Raw genomic sequence first — 21,638 nt, 5'->3', positions numbered from 1 at the left:
GCCGGCGGCAACCAATCCGAGCCGCGCTCTCTGGGCGGCGACCAATGGCCGGGTGCTTCCCACAGGGCCCCGCGGCGACCTCGCCTCGCCCCGCCCCGGAACGGGCGGCGGCGGCGGGCCGGGCGGCGGCGGCGGGCCGGGCGGCGGCGGCGGGCCGGGCGGCGGCAGCGCTCAGCCGGAGCGCGGGAGCTCCTGCATTGCCACGGGAACGGGCTCGGCTCCGCGGCGGAACGGGAAACTTGCGGGGGGTCTAAACCAGAACCCCCCGACCCTGCAGAGACGCCCGAAGCCTCTGTGGCGAGTGAGGAAGTACCTGAGCAAAGAAGCAACACTTCGTAAAACTTTATTGGTTTATCACTTGATTAAAGCATGGAATATTGTAACTATTATACATCGTATTTTCATGTAGAAAACTTTACATAGTTTTTCATATTATATAATTTTGGTATTCTCTCAGAACTCTATACATCCATTGGCAAGGAATGGTCTTTAAATTACTGATAGTAAATGCACTTAATAAGGAGATATTAAAACTCAGGCGTTTTCAGTATATGAAAACATACATTTTAAACAAAGGTGCTGAACAAACTGAAGTTACAGATTAAAGGGAGATGCATTTTTGACACAGTTACTATTTTTAATCTTTCTCCTGAATAGTAAGACATCTAAAATATGGGGGTTGTTGGTTGCAGTAGTGGACATTTCTTTAGATTGTTCTGTTTGCAGTATGGAAATTGAGATACCAGACATGGATAACAAACTGCTGTAAAAACAACCTTTTCCTGGACTGTAAGACACAACAGAGGCAACATGGAGGAAGTTTCCAATCACCACGAAAGGGAGGGTTTAGAGTTTTCCTCAGCATCCTCTCCCTCTCCCTTCCCTCGGGAGGTGTGAAATAATTCTTAACAACAAACTCCATGGAGTCTCCATTATTTATGCCATTACAGGTAGATTAGTTACAGATTCATCTGTTGCACAACACGTCCAAGAGGGGACTTTCTCTCACTCCCTATATTGCACAGTCATGCTCTCCAGCCAGCGAACCCGGATCCACTCCTAGTTCCAGTGGAGCAAATAAACCCCCGTGTCAGTGGAGGTGGGGAGAAGGAACAAGCTGGGACCACTCCAGGAGGGCTGAGCTTCACTGGGATGGCTGTGGGTTCTGCTCTTTCTGAGTAAAACCAACAAGTGCTGTGGATGTAACCTGGACACATCCTGATTATTGCTCTAATGGGGACAATCGCCTGCAGAAATGGGACAGGATTCAGGCTCCAACAATGCAATTGCATTCCAGTCCCCCTTCTCCTTCATGCACTGCAGACTCTGGAATGGTTGGGTATCACATACCCAACTTCAGCAGTTTGTAACTGGTATAAATACAACAAAAGCTTAAGGAAAAGAACAGTCTCAGACCAAAGGCTGAAGGGAAACATGGATCAAACATCCTTATGCTATGTGCAGAGAGTACAAATGCTGCCCTTTGCAGTAAAGGAAGCCCATGAAGCAACTGTGAAGTCATTTAGGATCTCAAAATTGAGACTTGTTTCCAGACATAACTGTAGGGCTTTCAAACCTGTGACACATAGAGGAACATGCAGCTGGGCTAGGTGTGTCTGGTGGGACACAAGGGAATACATTCCATGAGGCAGTGACACATTCCAAATCTGAAAAATAATGGTTCAATTATTTTCCTTAAGACTACCTACAACCAGAAGAAAAGGAATAGCATATTCTTACAGATTTAAATAGAATTAAAATAAATACTTCATTTTCTGAAGTAACCGATGCAGTGACATTCCCAGGGAATGAGCAGCTACATGAGATGCAACACAAAAGGACATTTCAAATGCAGCAAGTTAAATACCAGCATTGCTTATTTTTCAGTCTTCTCCTATTGTCATATATAGCCATATATTCCCTTCTACTAAATAACAGTGTATAGATTTAACCTAATAGGCATTTAAAAGTCAAAGAGCCTCAACCACCACTGACTCTTCTTTGGTTAAAAATGAAGAGGAAAAATAAGTTTTGAAAGCCTTGTCACTACTGCTGACTGCAAAGCCTTTCCCAAACAATGCTTACATTGGACAAGCTGATGTACTGAGGAGCACCATAAAAACCCTTGGGAAATAGATCACAAAAAACCAAACCAACCAACCAACAAAATGGCAATCAAAAAGCTCCACAAAGACTGCACATTCCCAGCAGCTCAGAGCAGTGTATCCCAAGACAACCTCACCTGAGGCCATCTTACCAGGAAACTCAACTCAAAAAACAAAATAATAAGGTTATACACTTAGTTCCATTCAAGTAGATAGGTTGTTTCACTGTTTGTTGGTTTGGTTTTTTTTTCTTTAAATACTTTCAGTTTAATATTTTAAGTTTGCTACTCTGGATAGCACAGCAGTTAATGTAACACTTTGTTTGCATTATTTTAGGAAGTGGAGCCTCTCCTCCTATCCTGCCAAACTTTCATGGTTAACTTGAAATTTAAAATTATTTCAAAGGTCAAGACAGTATTCTGCCATGGAAACATTGCCACAGAAACCTGATGCATTTCAAGGAAAGAAAGAAAGAAAACTCTCTTGGTCAAGCAAAGCCGTTATGTCACATTTGCTTCACAGATACCTTCAAACCACAGAATTGTGTTGGTAACTTGGAGCACATGGATGAACTTGTCTAATTTTGCTAGAGCAGTTTTTTTGGAAATTCTGGGGTTTTTAGATCCCAATAGGAACTAACGGTTGAGAAAAAAAAGTCATTTGCACAAAATTACAAATCAGAAGTTGCAGATCTGCAGTAAAAGGAGACAAACTTGTGTTAAGGACAGGACTTTTTGCTAAGCAGTCACAACTACTGCTAAATATGTTATATTCGAGAGTCAAAAAGGTGATTTTATTTGTTCTGAGCCTTGGTTTTGATGTTCCTGTGTATGTTCTGTCCATGATCTGCCAATATATGAAAGGAAAAGGAAAGCCTTTTGTTTTTCTTAAATGGCTTTAACTCAAGCCTAAGCTAAAGGGAGTAGATGCTATTGATGCTCCTGATGTAAAATCTTCCAAAAAATTAAAACTAAGTCTCAGAAGATGCAGTACTGATATATATATATTTTTTTTTTAATCACTTGCTAAACAGGAAGAAAACCTTCTCTAAATATCCTACAGGCTGTCCACTTCAACACCCTGGTGTCCTGCTTGGCCTGGTCATGGACACAAAGGAAAACCCAAAGGGATCTCAGGTGGTCATTGGCCACTGCAGTTGAGTTTATTATGAACACGTGCCAACATCACAAGGCTACACAAATATAGTCATTATTTCCGAGGGGCATAACTTCTGTGGAGGGATCCAGCTGGACAGATCCCAGCTCTAGCTGGGATGCAAGACTGAGCAGTGGATAAAAGACTAGAAGAGACATACTGGATCATACAGATGATTAGCATTGCAACAAAGAAACTGCACACCTACTGTATTAACTCCGTAAGCAATAATTTAAATAAAACTGCTGACACTTCTGTAGGGTGGACAGAACAGGATTTTTTTCCTCGTTCCCAAATGCCGTTGTGGTAAGAATAACTTGCTCCTGTGGTGATACACCAGGGTCCCATTTTTTCCCATCCACACCAATCCATCTCTGGCCACAGCTTTACGTACAGGCTGGTGTAACGGCCTCACTTAGAGCTACCAGGAAGACAGGTTCATCCCAGCTGTCAGTGTCTGCTCCTGCGGGATGCAGATGTTGAACACCACGCCTATGCGCAGGAAGAACTTGCGCAGCACCGCCCGCAGCTCAGGGATCAGGTCGAACTGCATGATCTCACACAAGTACGGGTAATACGTGGAAGCGTGTGCCCTGAACTAGCCAAGAAACAAAACCAGAGCGTCATTCTCTATAGCTAGAGGAAAACGCAAAGTTTTGACACATTCACGGGTACGCCAACTTGTTAAAACACCAGGTCTCACCCAAGGCCCTCGCAATGGCCCAAGGGCACCGAGCTCTGGGTTGTTTGCGGCAGCAGCAGTGCACACAGAGCCTGCCTTTAGTATTATTACTCCCTAAGCAGAGATTTTTTGTGACCGAGGGACTTCTCAGCCTAGAGGTGGTACCAGGGACTATTTGCAGCAACATGAATATTTGCATTCCCTTTTCCTCAAAAGGGCCAAGATCCTGAAAATTATTTTTGCCATCACTATCAAGGAACTGGAATTCCAGTTTTACAGTAGTGAAATTCACCCTTACCGTTCCTGTGCAACTATAATACAGCAAAAGCCTATCATCCCTTACTGCACACTCATTGTGCTTTTATATGAAACCTGTTCAGTAATTCTATCCACATACCCACACAGCTGGGAATTGCATAGATGCAGCCCCATTTCCACATGCAGAACGCCTGCAGACAGTGGAGCTGCCACTGCTGTATGGCAAGGAGAACACTTGCTCTGAGGAACCTCCCACCTCCAACCCGGGTGGAAATAAGGACTGAACTCAGACTGAAGCAGGAAAGAAAAGAAAAAACTGAATGCAGACATGACTTACAGCCCTTCTTACCTTATCATCGCTGATTTTTAGCGTTTTTGTTAAAAGCAACAGCAAGAGATTGGTCCAGGCTTCTCTGTGGCTTTCTGAGTTGACAGTAATAAAATACGCCAGGGCTTCACTGCAGACACTGAAGAGGTGGCACAGTTCACACAAACAATAAAGAAAACCCTTATAAAGTTTTTGATTACATGCTCTGTTTGTCCTTTCAGTGTATTTTGTTTTCAAGCAAGATGCACTTCCATGGGGAAGTTTTCAATCACATGCAACAACTTTATATACGCAAATTTGCTTTTTCTGGTACAGGAATTATTCCAGATAACTGAACTAAAATACTTTATATATTTGCAACAGAGAACCATGGAGACAGAGATGGAAAAGTCTAATCTGCCTCATAAAATTTTTTAATTGAAGTGCTGTCACTTTCAACCTGCAAACATTTCCTGACCCTGACATTGGGACAGCTTAGGCAACAGCACCATGAGAGAGCTCTCCCTGTAAATTTGGACTGGTTTAATAAAGATTTGCAGAGCTCAGCATCACAGATTAAGGAAGAATTTTTATTGTATTAATAAATTTTTGGTCCCTGCTGCAGACTAGCAACAAAAGGTACAAAGTGTACCACTCACTACGGCTATTTTTAGGACACTCTTTTAATTAAAGAAGGACTAAGCAGATTAACATGGCCAGACATGCTGGTAGATCAGAATCCACTGTATTAGTACCAACAACAAGTTGTGAGATCTTCACATTTGATAAGAGATTAGTACTTTGAACTTTTATGTACCAACTCAACCAAATACCTTTTTATATTTATTTAGCATAATTTTCCACATGTTTAAATTCCAGGTATACAGCAGCTTATACTGCATCTTTTTCAATTAGTGTATCCTATTATATCTCTATCACTGTGTACTCAGATGGGAAAACTATTCAGACACCACCACTTCTATAAAGAAAAGCCAATGTCACACAAGAAGGTGCTTCATCTATTCTAGGCAGATTGCTTCCTTACTACTAAATGAACTCTTAATCAAGAGTGACCACATCTCTCTCTGCCTGCTTACCACCTGAGCAGGGCTGTCCTACCTGAGTAGTCGTTGCTGGACAGCATCCCAGGCCTCCCGCCGGCTTTCATCCATGTACATGCGGAACAGGATCCTCAGGCAGCACGCCAGGCTGCTGGTCTCTTGTTTTAAGAGGTTGGGTTTTGATTTACCCTTGAAGCCTAGAAATCAGTCCCACACAGGAAGAGAGGGAACATCCACAGCTGGCGTTACTAGCCAAAAATAAATTTTATTGACAGTACCTGCACTAGTGACCAGTAATTATTTCTTGTCCAGATAGTATTTTCTCCTCCTTGGTTTTGATTGAGTTCTGATTTATTTACAAAGATACTTAACTACGGCTATACCTGTATACAGCAGTACAGCTCTACTTTTATTAAAAAAGGAGGTAATTTAGCAAACATAATTATTCAAGTCATCAGAAAGGAGACAAACACTAAAAGCATGCGAATGTCCAATAAACTCTAGATAAGATTGCAATGGCACACTGTTGTGTCATGATACTTAAAGCTAGAAGTGTAGCTTATTATCAAATAAAAATAAAAGGCTCACCTGCTCTCCATAACACAGTTCTCTGCTCATAATTTGAATTAAAGGCTTTTGAAAATGAATGAGACTCTTGCAGACAGTCCAGTAATTTAAAGAGGTGATGTGAAGACATATATTTATACATTCCTTGGTCTTCTGTGTCAATGTGGATATCTGCATCCAATGTGTCTCGCTAAAGAACAAGGGGAAAGGAACAGAGAGAGGGAGAGCACATGCCATAAACTCCAGTAACTTCTAATTCCATTTGCAGGTGCAAACGCAGCATTAGTGCAGTACAACACAGTAGAGCGGCTTGTCAAAGATCAGAGTTGTACTCTTCTCAGTAGGGTACTTAAGAAGAGAGAAACTAAGATCTATCCTAGTTACTGATAAGAAAATAAGACTCAAGAGCAAGCAAGGGAAGAACTCCCTTATCAAGACATTGCACTGATAGCAATAAAATACAGAACATTTCCTCTTCTCTAGAAGCTGACTGGGTAAGTCTGTTGAATTCTGAAAAACATCAAAATGAACAAAAAAATATTGCGGGTTTAAATGTTGGCTGTGGCTAGCACAGGTCTTTCCCATGAGAACTTTCTCCTGTGTTTTATAAACAAAGATAAAGTTTGGATGTTATTAAAACAGTGTCTCGAGATTTGGACAGTTCAGGCCTGGCCAATCAGGCCTAGGGGGAGGTTTCTGACTGACCAATCTGGGTGACCTCTGGAAAGTCTATATAGGTTGGAATCAAAATAATAAAGCGCTTTTTCTATGCCACGCTGAGAATCCAGGTCTTCTTCTCCGCTAGCGGCTCAACAGCGACAGTTGCCTAGTGTAGAAATTCCCCACCTTTGGTTCCTGTCAAATTTAATTAAATCAGTCAATATTTTTAGCTAATTTCACTAGGAATTTAACTATGCCATCCACAAAATACTACCTGAATGCATTAACCAAAACTTCCAGCTTAGGGCTTTATTAACAGCCAAGCCAGAGCTACTGTGCACTGTTGCCCAGAATCACAACTTTCAGGGACATGGACATCTCCCAGATTGGCAATGAGTGAAATCTTGATCATTGACCTTGCTAAAGTTCAACTTCTGCAACAATTCCTGTGCAAACATCCAGAAGCTGAGCAAAGCCTCAGCTGTGGCTAAATGAAAATACTCAGTCTAATGAGCAGAAAACAATGCTTTCCCCCAAACAAACAAAAAACATTTTTGATGAGTATGTATGCATTACAGAAACAATTATCATCTACAATATTGATAATAAAAATAAAGGTAATATAATACTGCAACAGGCAGACCGGCAGGCAACACTGGAGGCAGACAATAAAATCACAACTTCAGAGTAATTTAAACACACATGTAGGATATTGCTGAGAGTCAGAAAAACACTCTATTTTGTAAACACACATCAGAGCGTTCCATAGTTTGTACTTCCCTGTCACAACAAGGTTACAAGTAAGTTTGATGGTACCTGAGCTGCAGCCATGTGCTCAGCATCTTCCTTCTTGCTTGTTGCTGGATAGAACACTATGTTATCAATGGTCTGTATCAACTCCAGCTGTACCACACACTTGATCAGGAGGCCAGCAAATAGTTTTTGGTCTAATAAAATGGAGCACACAACTTTCAGAAGCAATTCATGACAATTCAATTACAACAGGTTAGCAAAATATGACATTTCCATTTACAATTTGATATTTAGTGATGCTGTGAATTATCTTCTAAAGGGAAAATCTCTCTGCAAGGCATAAACTCAAGTTGCAAAGACTTATCCCAAGTTTAACTGCCCCAAAACTTTCTGCAGGAAACTAGAGAAGTGAACTAAGCCTGGCTATAAAAGTACATTGAAAAAGCTTGTATGTTTTCCTTACTTGTATAAGGACCACCTTTCCAGCTCTCATCTGTTGGATTTGAATATTGGCTTTGTCCTCTTTCGGAAGCATTTTTGTCCATGCTGCTTAAAGACTGGTGATCTAAGTCCAAATCCTAGAAGAGAATGCAGAGCAATTCCAACAACCCAAAACACTAACTCCCAACCGGCTATCACTTTTCAGATGACTTCCCTAATCCTAGATTCAAAGGCTTCCTGCATCCATTCTTTACACCCTTTTTTACAATAACACCAAATATGATCTATTGTCAATTCCTTGTCAAGTGTATCGACTACCACAGAATATTTCAAAAGCTGACCTAACACAAAACGTTTCAAATCAGTTTATTGCCCTGAGTTAATCCTTACCAAGTGTTTTTCAGATGAATCTTCCTCCATTCCTACAGGCCTCCATGTCAGCAAGCTTCATGGAATAAAAAAAAAAATCAAAACAGAACAAAACAAAAAATGGTAAATGTTGTTTCTCTGAAATTGAGTATCAGTATAAGAACTAAACTTAGGAACTTACACATGAGGAATAGTTGTTTTGAAGATCTCTAGCATACAATTGCATGTTTGGCCCCAGACTTCAGGGCTGAATTTCTGTCCGTTGAGTATTACTAGGTTTTCTAGGCAGTTGGTACCTGATCGTGCCAACTGCTCATTATCTGTGAAAGGAACATTCCATATTTGTCAACCTCTACTATATCAATGAAAAATTAAGCATTGCCTATTACTGCTCCATTAAAATTTTTTACCAATACTGTGAAATGCATGATGTCTTGGCTCAAAGCCTACCTATACAGTATGTTACAACAATATGAAGCTGAGGAACCTAATGAATCTCAAGAAAGTTTCAAAATAGCCTTCATGGGATGGAAATCCAAGCAGGGAAGATGAAAGACAGGGCAGAACCAGAAAGAAAGCATACGGTGAGAAAAAGAAAGGAAAAGCAGCAATTGGAAACTTGTGATTTGCTGCAAGATCATCCCCCAACATTCCATGCTAGTAACATACAGGATTTCAGGTGTAGGAGTTGGAGCCAGAAAGAAAGCACGTTCTTTAGAAAGTGGTATTTTAAAATACTAGATGGTTGGTAGAAGCAGGGGAAGCATGTATGAGTTAAAAAGAAAAAAAAATCAGAATGCATGCATGTATCTACATGTGTAAATAAAGAAGGTAATGTATCACTGCAGTCAAACAAAGAAAGGTTGTTGGCAGAAGATTCAGAAGATTGACACCACTCCCCACAAGGTTTTGCTTTGTCACACTAACATCATGAGCACATTATGAACACAGTAACGAAAAAGTTGCTTAACTCAATAAAAAGATTGGTGCTCAAAAATTCAAGATATTTCATCAATCTATTGCAACACATGTTTTCCTGATGGGAACTTTTATTCTTCCAAAATTCAGCTAACCTTCCCCTTTTTAAGTAATGAACATTTAAAAATAAATTTAATCAAAAGATACAGGTAAATAAGGTACCTTGTTTTACACACCAGTGTAACTGTGCAAGTATGTCAGGAAGAAGGATCTTGTGTAGAGCTTCATAGAACTGTGTGAACACGTCACAGATGGCATAAAGTGCGTGGTTGCATGTCGTGGTCATCCACTCTGATTTCTGGGACAGAAAATGAAAAATCTTTGGTTTTATGTAAGTTCTTGCATGATGACAACACTTGGCTTATACATGGCTGTTCAACAAAAGACACAGGTCTGAGGAGAGAACTCAGAACTAAAGCCTTATGACTGCAGATGCCTTGTCAGAAGCACTTAGTTGGCCACATGAACACTGCCCAGAAAGCTGTACATGCTCACAGCGTGAGAACATTCTCCTTGAAAATAATCAGACAGAACACACAGACAGTTCACTGGACACTGTGGCAAGTTTCATTCATGCCACTGAACTCGGCAGAACACAGGATGTTTAATTAAGTCTGGGGCAATATGGGGTGGCAATATCTGATGACAATACAAACTGCTGCCTCAGATGTGTGAGTTCTTAAAAAGACAACTCTAAGGAATGCTTGCCTTTTGGGTTGGGTTTTTTGGTTTTTGTTTTGTTTGTTTGTTTTGTTTTTACCTCTGTTTGTTGTTCAGGAAGTTTCATATTATCAAAAATCCGAAACACAATTCTAAACAGGTCTTGCCACCAGTGCTTTTCAAAGGTGTGCCCATAACTCTTCATGATTTCAAACATCACTGTTAAGCCTCTATAAACAAACCCAAACAGGTATAGGGACAGATGTTAAAATGTGCTCCTGTAATCTCTTCACTAAATGAATTAAAAGATAGAAAGAAAAGCTTTATTACCTTGTACGAACATCTAATTTGCAACGATTGATGATACAAGAAAGTTCAAATAAAATAGGAAACCATCCTCTGACCCACACTCTGTCCCCGGGAGCCACATTCATGTCATCGCTTGTGTATTCTCTTAATACCTTAAAGATCAGCAGGAAAACAAAGATTTAAAGAAAAAAATTATCTTAAAAATCTTTAAATGTGACAAATTTAGATACTACTAGTGGTACAGGCTTGGAAAGTTAGCTTAGCTCCTACTGTAACACTCCAAAACTGTAAAATATAAGTACAGCTCTGAGATGTAACTATTTGCAAAAATACTAGAAAGTAATATATGGAAATACTTTACCTGTTTTTTAATTCAGTCCAGCTAAAGGCCTTAAAGTTGCTGAGGTTTGGACTTCTTAGAAGGCAGTCGTATATGGTCATACATATAGCAGTCAACAGTGACAGACAACTGTTACATCAATACAGGCAACAATCTAAAACTGGCAGAAATCAGTTCTACACTTCTCTGGTACACTGAATGCAGCACACAGTGGGGACATGCAACTGCAATGTAACTCGGGGCTCTCCTCAGCCAATGATTATTATATTCAGTATTCACACAATAGTCTGATGTAGAAAAATATACATATTTGTAACCAACTGTACTAGACATAACAGAACAGGAAGCACTGCTTTCCAAGTCATCTTAACACCACAAAAACTAAAAAAAAACCCAACAAGGACTATTTAATATCAGTTATTTCCCATTTGTACTTACAAGACTTAATGTTATTTAATTAGACCTAGTTTACTGCTTATATAGTATCGAATTTTCTCCTAAATCCAAATTAGCTTTTAATACAAACACTTGCAATTGAAGTTTGAGTCTGAAAGATCTTTCTTGGATTAGTCTCCATTTAACAGTAGAAGAGAGTTTGAAAATGCACCAGGGTAAAAATTCAAACATACCTGTGGTCTTTCTGAGACATATTTTGCACAATAGCGAATAAGCCTGATGGCTTCCATGCTGGTGTCCGGGAAGGCAACATTACAGGCAAACTCAGAGAGGCATTTTACTGCATCCTGAAATGAGTCAATTGCTGCTGGAAAATGCTGCTGAAAAATATTTGCTGTGAAGAACAAACAAATACACTTTTTAAAATTTATTGATATTAAAATCCATAGATAAACTGCACCAATATAGGCATGCCAGCCATGGTATACTGCTGTGGAATAGACAGACATGAAAGGACCAGATCTGCTACATTAAATATGGCTCTTTGTGCTCTCTTGCATTCTTCCCTGTCCCACCTCACCAATCACATTCCAAAGTTCTACAGCAGAATATCTATATCTAGTTTTTCCTGTCCATAGCATTCAGGAGACTTAATAGGTATTACCCAGCTGCAGAGTTTAAACAGTCTGGCTGCAAGGCTGTGTGTTTATCTGCCTGGAAATACAAAAGCCTTATTCAGGTGAGCGTTTTAATGTAGACTCTCAGCAGGAAAGCTAATTTGTGTGAGTGCTAGCATTACTAGCTAGTAAGTAAGTAAAGTCAAGTATTACTTACTAACTATGTGCGCTGTAGTCTGAAAGGCCAGCTCCACGATATTCCCATCATGGTCTGATGCTGCTTGATGAAAGACTGCAAAGATATTTTTCCAGCCTGAACGAATGTTACCAGCTTGAGAGTTCACCATCTGAGCAATACAGCGGATCACCATGTCTCGAATAGTCGGAGATCTAAACAGAAAAAAGAAAAAGGAATGCAAGACTACTTCACACTGGCACGAAGTAACTGCTCCCCTTCCCCATACATGACCATCTAACCCACACCAACTGACATGCTTAAGTGGAACTAAAGCAAGCTAAAGCAGAAATTGCAGTGTCTCACACCTGTTTTTCTTCATAATATGCTCAAAAGGCCTTAGGAAGTCTTTCTGGAAGCGGAAATTGGCTAACTCTCCCTTCTCAAGAAATTTCATTGACAGCTGCCTTAATGAGTCAACAGCAAAGATGGCAACATCTTCATTAGGGTTACACCCAACCTAGAAGAAAAGCATATTTTCAAACACTTATCAGCTAATGTGTCATTTCTATCAGTAACAAATTCATCATTCAAGTTCCATCTCAGCCCATTAAACATCACTAGTATATTCCAGTGTTCAAATACTTGGGAAAGAAGAGGTTCCTGTTGAAGGGGCTTTCTGTTACTTTGTCCTAAACAAACAGACCCATGGACTGTGAATGCATCAATGCAGAACTATAAAAGCCAGCTAGATGCTGAAATTAAAATACAGTAAAATAAAATAAATAAAATCTTTGGTTAAAAAAAATCTCATCCAAACATAGTTCAATTTCCTAAGGAAAACAACTCTAGTTCCAGGATCACCTGTGTGCATTTTAGAAAAAAAACTAACTTGGCATTTGATCATAAGGAAAAGACAAAGAAAAATTACAAAAATACCAAATCATATCATGACAATTACGTGATTAAAGATCATTCCCATAAACATTTCTATTTGTACACTTTAGATTTTTAAATAGGTGCTTCTTTTAGGTGCCTTGAAAGGCACTTTTTTCAATATCAGAGCTTAAGCCACTAACACAGAAAGCCAAAGTTGATTAAAGAAGTCCTGCTATTCATGCATATTGTGTAACTTGATTTTAAGAAATACCTTATTGAAGTGATCTCCAATCACATGCCAAATCCTCGACCACTGCAGCCTGATGCGATTCATGTTGTAATAGGATATCTCCACTATCTTCTGCAGGCTGAACATGCGCGGGTGGTGCGGCGATGCCAGCTCGTCCATGGAAACAGCACACAGCCACCGCACAAAGTCAACTGCACACGAGAAGCCTGCTGTGAGCCAGGCTGCTCCAGTGCCAGGGGCCCTGTAACCCACTATACATACCTATGGCATTCCCGTCCAGCCTCGTGGAGCCCGTGAAAATCCTATTGAACAAAGAAAGGAGTTGGAGCTCCAGCTGTGCATCCCCAAGAGTCAATTCCATCTTAGTGCTGCAGCAAAAGGGCAGCACATCTGGAGCTACTTCACAATCCTCCATGCCATCAACTCTGTACCTCTTTTATTCTTGCTCCTTTATCAACAGTACATGCACTGCTCCTTAGTCGAAGGAGGAGCTCTTTCCTGCACCAAGGCACAGTCTGCTGTGCTCCTGCCCTGCTGCAGAACAGGCACAGGCTCATAATTTTACCTGGGCCAAGTTATGCTGGAACATTCATTTGAGGGACAGTATGTTAAATTTCATGGGGACAATAAACATACATTAGGAAAGTTTTGCTACAAGACTTCAGTGGTTATCAGCCACCTTTGATCTTTACATGCTCTGAGAATATGGTCATCTGTGGCTGTCAATGGATCTATACAATCTGTGGATGCACTGTTGTCCCTTCTTCCCCTTCAGCAGTTCAGTCTTGAGAGGAGTTCAGACTACTGATAGCAGTCCATATAGAACACTGGTAAGTGGAGAACATTCTCAAATCTTTTAGACTTTGATGTGGTAACAGACACATTAAGGTTAGAATAAATACTGCAAGTCTGAATATACAGTTGTACAGATTTGCACAATTGTATCAGAAGTTATTAAGAAGTCTCATTCCACCACATGGTTTAGGATAGGAAAATGTCTTTAGAGAACATTTCAGAAGGGCAGATGACAAAGATGACCATTTAGATAAGACTGCAGAAATTACATTCTCAGTACCTGTCTACTGCTACCACCACACTCTGAGAGCTGGTCTCCCCCACGGACTCCTGAATGCTCGCCATATGCCGTTTGTCAGCCCCACTCCCAACGAGGTTCCCTGCAATAAAAGCCATTAAAAAACAGAGTTTGGCATCAGGAAATCACAACTTCATATTAACTCCAACATCAAACAAGTAAACAAAGAAGTGACTACTGCTTCTAGTTACCATGTAATTTATTTGGAGCAAATGGTGCCTTTGCCAGATCTGTGCCAGATTATTACACAAGTAAACATCATGTTTATTAGTTTAAGATGACATAATATTGTTACTGAAATTGGAACAAATGAAACATTATTTTAAAATACAAACTCTAAGTCAGCTACAAGTAGTTAATGCTGGGCACACTTCTGTATTCAGCATAGTCACCATGTATAGCATCCACTCTAGAGTTTTTTAAAACTAAAATGTTTCTTTAATGGTTTTCCAAAGATTAAGACAACTTGCCCTGTTCCTCTAATTCACAGCCAAAAATCTAAGGTTTCTTTCATGTACATACTGCAGAAACAATAGAAACTGGAACAGCAAGCCCAACACGCAGAGATAAAAATTCTTTTGGAAAACCAATTGTCAGTTATTGAAACATTTGTTAATTCCTAAAAACAAATCTCTTTTTTTTTTCCTATTAATTGATACTTGTAACAAAATCATGACTTTGTATGGCAAAACAGTTTTGACAACAACATATTCTAACAAATAAATCTGGAATAGCTATTTGATAACTAGTTATCAAATAGCTTAACTCAATTCCAAAGTTAGAACAGATTTGGTAATTATAAACACATCTTGGAATACACAGTTTCATTAATCCAATACAGCTTCTCCTGGAAGCAAGGAAATATACTGAGTATGTTATAATATTGATGGGTAATATTCTTACCCATTCTTACCCCACTTATATGTCCATCTTTGTGAGGTCCAAGATTAATAATCTTACCTAATCCCAGGCTCATAAACTCTTCTCCTGCGGAGGCATAGCCCTTAAGGCTGCTTTCCCTCTCACGCCCAGAACCAGACAAATACCGAGTTTTCACGCCAGTTCCTATGAGCTGTGCCAGTTCCAGCTGGCTAATACATTTCAAGATCTAAAATCAAAAGAAATTAAACATCGTGTTTCTGGACACCACCCCTTATTTTTATTCCTAACATGTATTTGTATTTAATATTTATGACCTTCCCAGGTTCTCTGACCATTAAAATAACTTTGACCATGATAACAGCTTCGATGGAGCTAAGACATTACTAAGAAAACCAAAAATGAAGTTGAGTGGTTCATTCAATATCATCAGCCACCATGAATCATTCCAATACAATATTAAAATAAATAGTGCTCAAAAGTCTAACCTGGATCTCTAACTACTAAAGGAAACCTTTTCATTACTTTTCACAGCATCGACTTTCAAGACAATAAACAAGTTGGAGCTGATCTTCTAGAGACTTCATTGTCCCAGAAAGATGAAAAGACTGAAACATTGCAGCTGTCACCACTTTGAGTAATGATGTTCCAACCTAGAGAGCATAAATGCCAATGCTGTGCTTGCCACAGCACAAAACTGACTCCATTCCTTCCTCCTCACCCACTGTCACATCCCTTGGCTGGCACAAGCACTCAAGAGGGTGTGCTGTGACCAGATCCGAGGCATTTGTCAGCTCTAGCACCTTTTGTCACGTATCATGTAGCCCAAGACTAGTGCCAGAGAACATAATGCAGCAGAAATGCCCCTTTTAGCAGCAGCACGGATTTAGAGCTGATAAAATTGCCCCTGGAAAATAAGCTTTAAGAAAATACATATGATCCTGATAGCCCATGATTACCTATCCCCCACCAAATTATTTTAGCCCTAATTTTTCATGCACTTATGGTGTAAATGTCACCAAACATTGCACAGACAAGTCTGTACTTGTGAGCTAGAATATTTTTCTTTCCATTATTAAGAATACAACAGTTTATATGCAGAATTTTCTGAAGCCAAATGAGATTTTTTCATATCGTTTAAATTCCCTATCAAATGCACCTACAAAAATTACAATATTGTCACACAGTTTCCACAGGATCTTAAAAAAATGTAGTGTATAATTTATATATATTATACATATATATAAACAAAACAGAAACTTAATATAATGCACTTCCTTCACATTTTCAAGAGGATTCTAGAAGCTGATAGTAGAAGAAAAAACAGGACACCGTGTTCACTGTTTAAACTAATCAAGATTTACCTCATGCCAAGAATTCCCAAGATAGTTGCCATCTGTGTGAGCAACTGTAATAAGTGTCTTAATGGTATCAATGTTCTTCTGTTTCATTTCTGTAATGCTGGAACTGGCGGTCAACAAGGAAAAACGAGCAAGGGCCTGTACATAAGCATCTCGTTCAAGCTACAAGACAGAGAAACAAGCATCAAAATCAAGTCACTGAAGATACTGAGAAAGCAACTTGCCTACAAATTTTCCTTCTATGGATAGCTAGCACTATTAGAGCACTTCCCAGCTAAAGGAAAGTAGGAGGCTAGTTAACTAAAACTCTTAATAGAAGATTCAGCAAGAAAAAGAAAAGCAGAGTTGAAGAAAAGCTTGTTTACATCAAGATCTTGTACCATTTCAAGAAAGCAGATGAGACACTTCATCTTCTATGTATAAGCTGTTTGTAAGTCTTCATCTGCCTCCCAGAGCCCAGACGGCCCTTAGCAAGTCCCAGGCTAAGTCTGGCACCAACCTGCATTCCAAAGATACAGGCTATCCTAATTGCACAGCGGATTCCTTCCAAACACAGGGATGCAACTTCTGTGTCATCGCAGTTCTGCAAGCCAACACTGTAAGCTGCCAGCAGTGGAGTCCAGACAAGCTAAAGAGAGGAACACAGTAAGTTCAGAAGTCTCTTACAACTTTAGCCCGAAACATTGGGACACTGAGGCCAAATATATCCAGAGTCCACCCGTTGCATTAGCAAACTCTTCAGAGTGATTTTCCACTTTTTTCCCCATGCTTAAAACCCTTCATAATGAAGATATAATGAGAACTCAACACTCACTTTGAACATGGGTCTGACATGATCCAGGTGAGTGGCACTGGTGAAAGGTGCCTTTGCATGGCTCACTGCCTCCATGAGGGCTTTGGCTGTCTTTGCCATTTGTTCCATCTCCAAGTTGTACAACAACCTCCGCTGCTTCTCGTTAGCTACACCTAAGGGGAACACCACACAGATGCATTGCTTGCTTTCCTTGTAAGAGCACATTCCACGCCTTCGCATTGAGCATCACAAAATGTTAAATAAAGGAATTGTAAATGAATTCTGAAGATAAAAATCTTGAAAAACCTTAGAAGTCAGGAGGCTGCCCCAGGTTGCAAGCAAGGAAGTCCAGCACTAAAAACCACACCCAAACTTAATACTTTATTCTGTACAAAATAACTAATTCAGCCCTTTACTATGTAACACATGCTATTACTTAATCGTTCCAAATCAGACGTGCATACTCTATTAAGTCATTCTGCCTGTAAAAGTGGATGGAAAATCCTGTATCTTCTTAGGCTCACACCCCCAAAACAAAACAAGGCCTCATCAACATGATAAATAAATTATTAACTTAGAGTTTCATTATCATTATACTACAGGGTGCAACTTCAATATTCAAGGAAATTAATTTTGTTCCTAGTTTGATTGAGAAAACTTGCAAACACCATGAAAACACTGGAAAAACCACTATGCTGAAGATTCAGAATTCACTAATTTGAATTAAAGTAGTACCAGCTACTCTGAGGAAAAGTAGGGTACAGCTGGGGATATTGGTTTCTACTGCATGCTACACAAAGAAGCCCTCATTTGATCTGGAGGAGGAGAGGTGACTATAGATCATGACAAACTCTCTAATCTCTCTGTTGTGCAAACACTATCACAAGGACTATGACACCTCCCAACCACTGAACCAAGGAAGGAGACAAAAAACCTTCAAATCAAGCCCTCACCCACTGTCTAGCACATAAAAACAAATTAATTGCAAAGTTCCCCCTTCAGTTATTACACCCTTTCCCCCCCACACTCATGTTTAAAAACCCCAACAGATCTAGGTTCTAGTGCTGCTCTGCAGTGGTGCCAGAGGCACCTACACAGCTGTTCCCACCACAGAAAGCAGTGTTAAGTCGTAACTGAGCCAGTTTCGTTCTAAGTACCTCTATCAGCCTCTCTAAATGTATTTTATGTATTGCACCAAGGCATTTTCACAAGGACACTGCACACACACTATACCATCCCAAAGTTCCTGCAACAGTTCAAGAGCATTGTAGTCTTTCCAGTTTCTGGCTCCTTCTTACTTGGTTTGCTACACTTGGTTGTAATTGCATATTCTTTTGTCTCTTTCATTGCAATTTTCTTTCCTTCTATTTCTTCATAGATTGTGGATAAATACTCTTCTGGCAGGTCTTTACTGTCATTGATTCCTCGATTCATTTTAATGTACTGCTCCTTTGTCATTTTATTTTTCACCTGTAAGAAGGAATAAATTGGATATCAGATTCTGAATGCAAGTTCCAGGGAAATGTGAACTTCTATAAGTTTGGATTTTTTAAATTTCTACCTGTGGACTGTGCAAGTCTGTAGTCAGCATTATAATGGAGTATGCCAAAACATAGGCAGTGTCAGCACTAGCAAACAGTGTTTGCCTGAGGGAGGTAAGAAAACAAAACAGGTTTATAGACTCCCAATTCCTCAATACATTAGCTCTAGTTCCATATGCAAGAAAAATATCCAGAAGTGCTACGGATTCAAGCACAGAGCTAACAAAGCCCAAAGCTAGCCATTAGAAATGCATCAAGCCCCAAGCAGTTCAAAATACAAAGCGGGAAAAGAAAGCATCATCTTTACAATATTGAAAACTAGTGATGACCGAGATTTTCAATTCCCTAAAAATTACCCAAAGAAAGATAACATATAATCATAAAAAAGTTAAAGGACAGCTTATTTTTCACTCCCAGAGTTTCATAAAGATTGATACAAAACCAACCCACTGACACACCAATTGGACTAAGGAATGGGAACTAATTAAGCCTGACGTGTAGGTAAACTTCAGTGCTTACTGCTTTAGAAACAACAGCAACTTTGCCTATTTGGTACCAAATAACACATACACATTTTGTTCCAGATCTAACAGGCAAATAAAAGCATTGTAACATCCTATTAGCTGTTTATGTAATGAATTTTTAATTCTAGCAATTTCTACTGCTTATTACTGGTTTTCATACTTGACAGATCTAAAATTGTTTAAAATTGTCTCTGTATTAGCTGGTGCATCTTAACATACTTTTGGCTTCCCACTTCCAGTAATTCCTTCTAGCACATACTTGGGATTTAAGGAAATGCCAGCATCAGTATACTTCCTATCCAATATCAGCAGCAAGATCTGCTCTTCACACAAGCCTGCAGAAGTTCCTGGCCTGGTATGAGCTTAATCTATCCCATGCCCCTATGGGCCACAACAGTACAGCCAGGGAATGTTCTTTGGACAGTGATCTGAGTAAAGGGTTTGAATTACCGTTGGTTGCATTCAATATATCTAGCAGCAAACTTCTCCATTAATCTATCAATCTTCTGGGCTTCACCTGGCAGACGAAAACCTTCCAGAAATATACGCAGAGCGGAGACAAAGTCTTTTCCACAGAAATCCAGCTGGTCTACATAGGCATACATCACCTCCTTGTTAAACTTGCTGCTTTCCCCAAGAAATTCCCCAACTTGAGTCTAAAAACACAAGAGACAGTTATTACTGTGCAATCCAAGTGCCAGCTTTGCCAGAAGGTTTCAAGGCCGAGAGCTGCACAGTTGTCAGCTCCATGATGTTGACACACTGCTGAGTGGACAGAGCAGCCAATGGAGGGTGGCAAGGGACAGGGGTGCTAGACATGCCCCCTGAGGCTGCACATTCCTGGTTCCCTCACTTCCAAAGGCAACATCTGCATTGCTGCAGAGCCAAGGAAAGCTGAACTGTATCCAGTTGCACATGCAGCAGAGAATGCTTTGCCACTGCAGTACATGATACTCCTTTGCTGGCAAGGTATTGCTAATGCAGGGACAGATGAAATGCACATTCCATTGATGGGGAGCCCTCCAGCACTTTAGTGTAGCACACTACTTTACTAAGAAGCCTGGGACAGCAAGTAAACAGTAAGTAGCTTTGGCATTGTGTCCATGTGAAGCCTTGCACATTCATTTCTCTAAGATCTGAACTACAGAGATACACACAGATACCAGGGGACAGGGCTGAAGGCACTGGGGCAAGTGGTTAATTATGCTGCATGTAATCTTACAGAACAGAGGCGTTCTTCTTGGTGCAAGAATTGTGCCAGGTCTTCTGCTGTAGTGCCAAGCATTCCCTGCTCCTGTAAGTACTGTATTCCTCTCTTTGGTTTTTTATTAAACCTATTCAGACAAAAACATGGGGAAATTGAGACATACAATTAAAAATATCACAGCCTATAAAATTTGAGTTTTACAGAGTCCTTATAGATCATGGATTCTGTGCTGTGGCTTGTGTCTTTTCTTTCTAGTTAGAAAAAAGTGAACATGCAACAGATCTATTACCTATATCACACCATAGGCTCCATCTCATAAGGTACATTGAGTTCCTGATAACCTTAGAAGTTATTGCTGAAAAACTCATTTCAAAACAACTCACACCTTTTTGAACATTAAAAATTAGAGACTTTACACAAAATGTTAAAAATGTTGCTGTTCAAGACACTTCCTTTTTACATTTACAGACATGAAGATCTTCAAATTAATGAAAAGGAAGTAAAGCATAACTGGACAATGATTTAATGCTCCAAACTCTATTTCAATAAAAGACAACAAACCATGTAAGAGCTGCAAGACAACTGTGCCCCTCAAACAATTTCTCTCTAGGCTTACGCCCTCTTGTGTGGCTGAGCCAGCAAAAAGGAAAACTGTGGAAACACCTTCCACTCCACCCAGGACATTAGGAAATTCCTTTCAACTACAACAGCCTCCAGCGCTGATTTTTGACGACAGCAGGCAAGTCTTTTGCATTAATGCCAATTTGTAAGTGTCCCTACAGGTGTGACTGTGTGAGATCATAAGAAACAATACATTTTATTACTATTGAACTCTAGTTGTGCTGTCACACTGAGCTTACAGTTCTATCCCATGTTCAATTATTTCCTTTTGTTGCTTGATGACTTCAAATTGCTCTGGATCATCTGGTACTGCAGTCTGGGTACCAACACTTCCAACTCCTGACGATACAGTGGAGTCCAAGGAACTGACACTACTCCGTCTCCCACCAGTCTCCAGGCATTTACCTTCAGCCATTTCCTGTTCAGATGGTTTAAATGAACCTATTTACAAACAAGGTCAGATTTAAGTTATCCTTATTCAGTCAAGAGGTTTTAGTTACAGAACTTTGAAGCAGAAATCTATAAGTCAATGTTCTTATTTTACCATGTATACTTTTTGGCAGTTTGCACTACACTACATGAAGATGCTCTGTCGATGCAATTCTAAAATAAGGCAGAAAAGCAGCAGCATCTATGGAGAAATTCTGGCACTTCAAC

At 39.9% G+C, this 21,638-nt stretch overlaps 1 protein-coding gene across 5 annotated transcripts in view; it reads right to left on the bottom strand.

The window, feature by feature from the left end:
* Positions 1–327: 327 nt before the first annotated feature.
* Positions 328–21,638, bottom strand: part of ARFGEF2 (ARF guanine nucleotide exchange factor 2) — a 33,144-nt gene continuing 11,833 nt past the window's right edge. For 2 of the 5 annotated variants that reach the window (XM_085079436.1, XM_085079439.1), the window contains exons 14-39: positions 21,221–21,422; positions 20,376–20,487; positions 19,604–19,809; positions 18,650–18,734; positions 18,387–18,558; positions 17,110–17,261; positions 16,795–16,923; positions 16,299–16,457; positions 15,016–15,163; positions 14,038–14,137; positions 13,224–13,264; positions 12,984–13,153; positions 12,202–12,353; positions 11,876–12,048; positions 11,275–11,435; positions 10,327–10,457; positions 10,097–10,226; positions 9,499–9,634; positions 8,540–8,678; positions 8,380–8,434; positions 8,012–8,126; positions 7,612–7,742; positions 6,157–6,325; positions 5,627–5,765; positions 4,550–4,667; positions 328–1,667 (exon numbers count right to left, since the gene is read on the bottom strand). In XM_085079436.1, the coding sequence (XP_084935562.1) occupies positions 1,455–1,667; positions 4,550–4,667; positions 5,627–5,765; positions 6,157–6,325; positions 7,612–7,742; positions 8,012–8,126; positions 8,380–8,434; positions 8,540–8,678; positions 9,499–9,634; positions 10,097–10,226; positions 10,327–10,457; positions 11,275–11,435; positions 11,876–12,048; positions 12,202–12,353; positions 12,984–13,153; positions 13,224–13,264; positions 14,038–14,137; positions 15,016–15,163; positions 16,299–16,457; positions 16,795–16,923; positions 17,110–17,261; positions 18,387–18,558; positions 18,650–18,734; positions 19,604–19,809; positions 20,376–20,487; positions 21,221–21,422 (3,638 nt within the window). In that variant the 3' untranslated portion in view covers positions 328–1,454. Of the gene's footprint in view, positions 1,668–3,237; positions 3,859–4,549; positions 4,668–5,626; positions 5,766–6,156; positions 6,326–7,611; positions 7,743–8,011; positions 8,127–8,379; positions 8,435–8,539; positions 8,679–9,498; positions 9,635–10,096; positions 10,227–10,326; positions 10,458–11,274; positions 11,436–11,875; positions 12,049–12,201; positions 12,354–12,983; positions 13,154–13,223; positions 13,265–14,037; positions 14,138–15,015; positions 15,164–16,298; positions 16,458–16,794; positions 16,924–17,109; positions 17,262–18,386; positions 18,559–18,649; positions 18,735–19,603; positions 19,810–20,375; positions 20,488–21,220; positions 21,423–21,638 lie in introns of those variants that run through there. The other 3 variants (XM_085079438.1, XM_085079437.1, XM_085079440.1) reach the window with 3 other exon arrangements.

This window comes from Lichenostomus cassidix, chromosome 20, assembly GCF_008360975.1.
Source record: "Lichenostomus cassidix isolate B80296 chromosome 20, HeHo_3.0, whole genome shotgun sequence".
Classification (NCBI taxonomy): Eukaryota; Metazoa; Chordata; class Aves; order Passeriformes; family Meliphagidae; genus Lichenostomus; species Lichenostomus cassidix.
The sequence above is the reverse complement of the archived record's forward strand: the minus strand, read 5'-3'. Positions and strand labels throughout refer to the sequence as shown.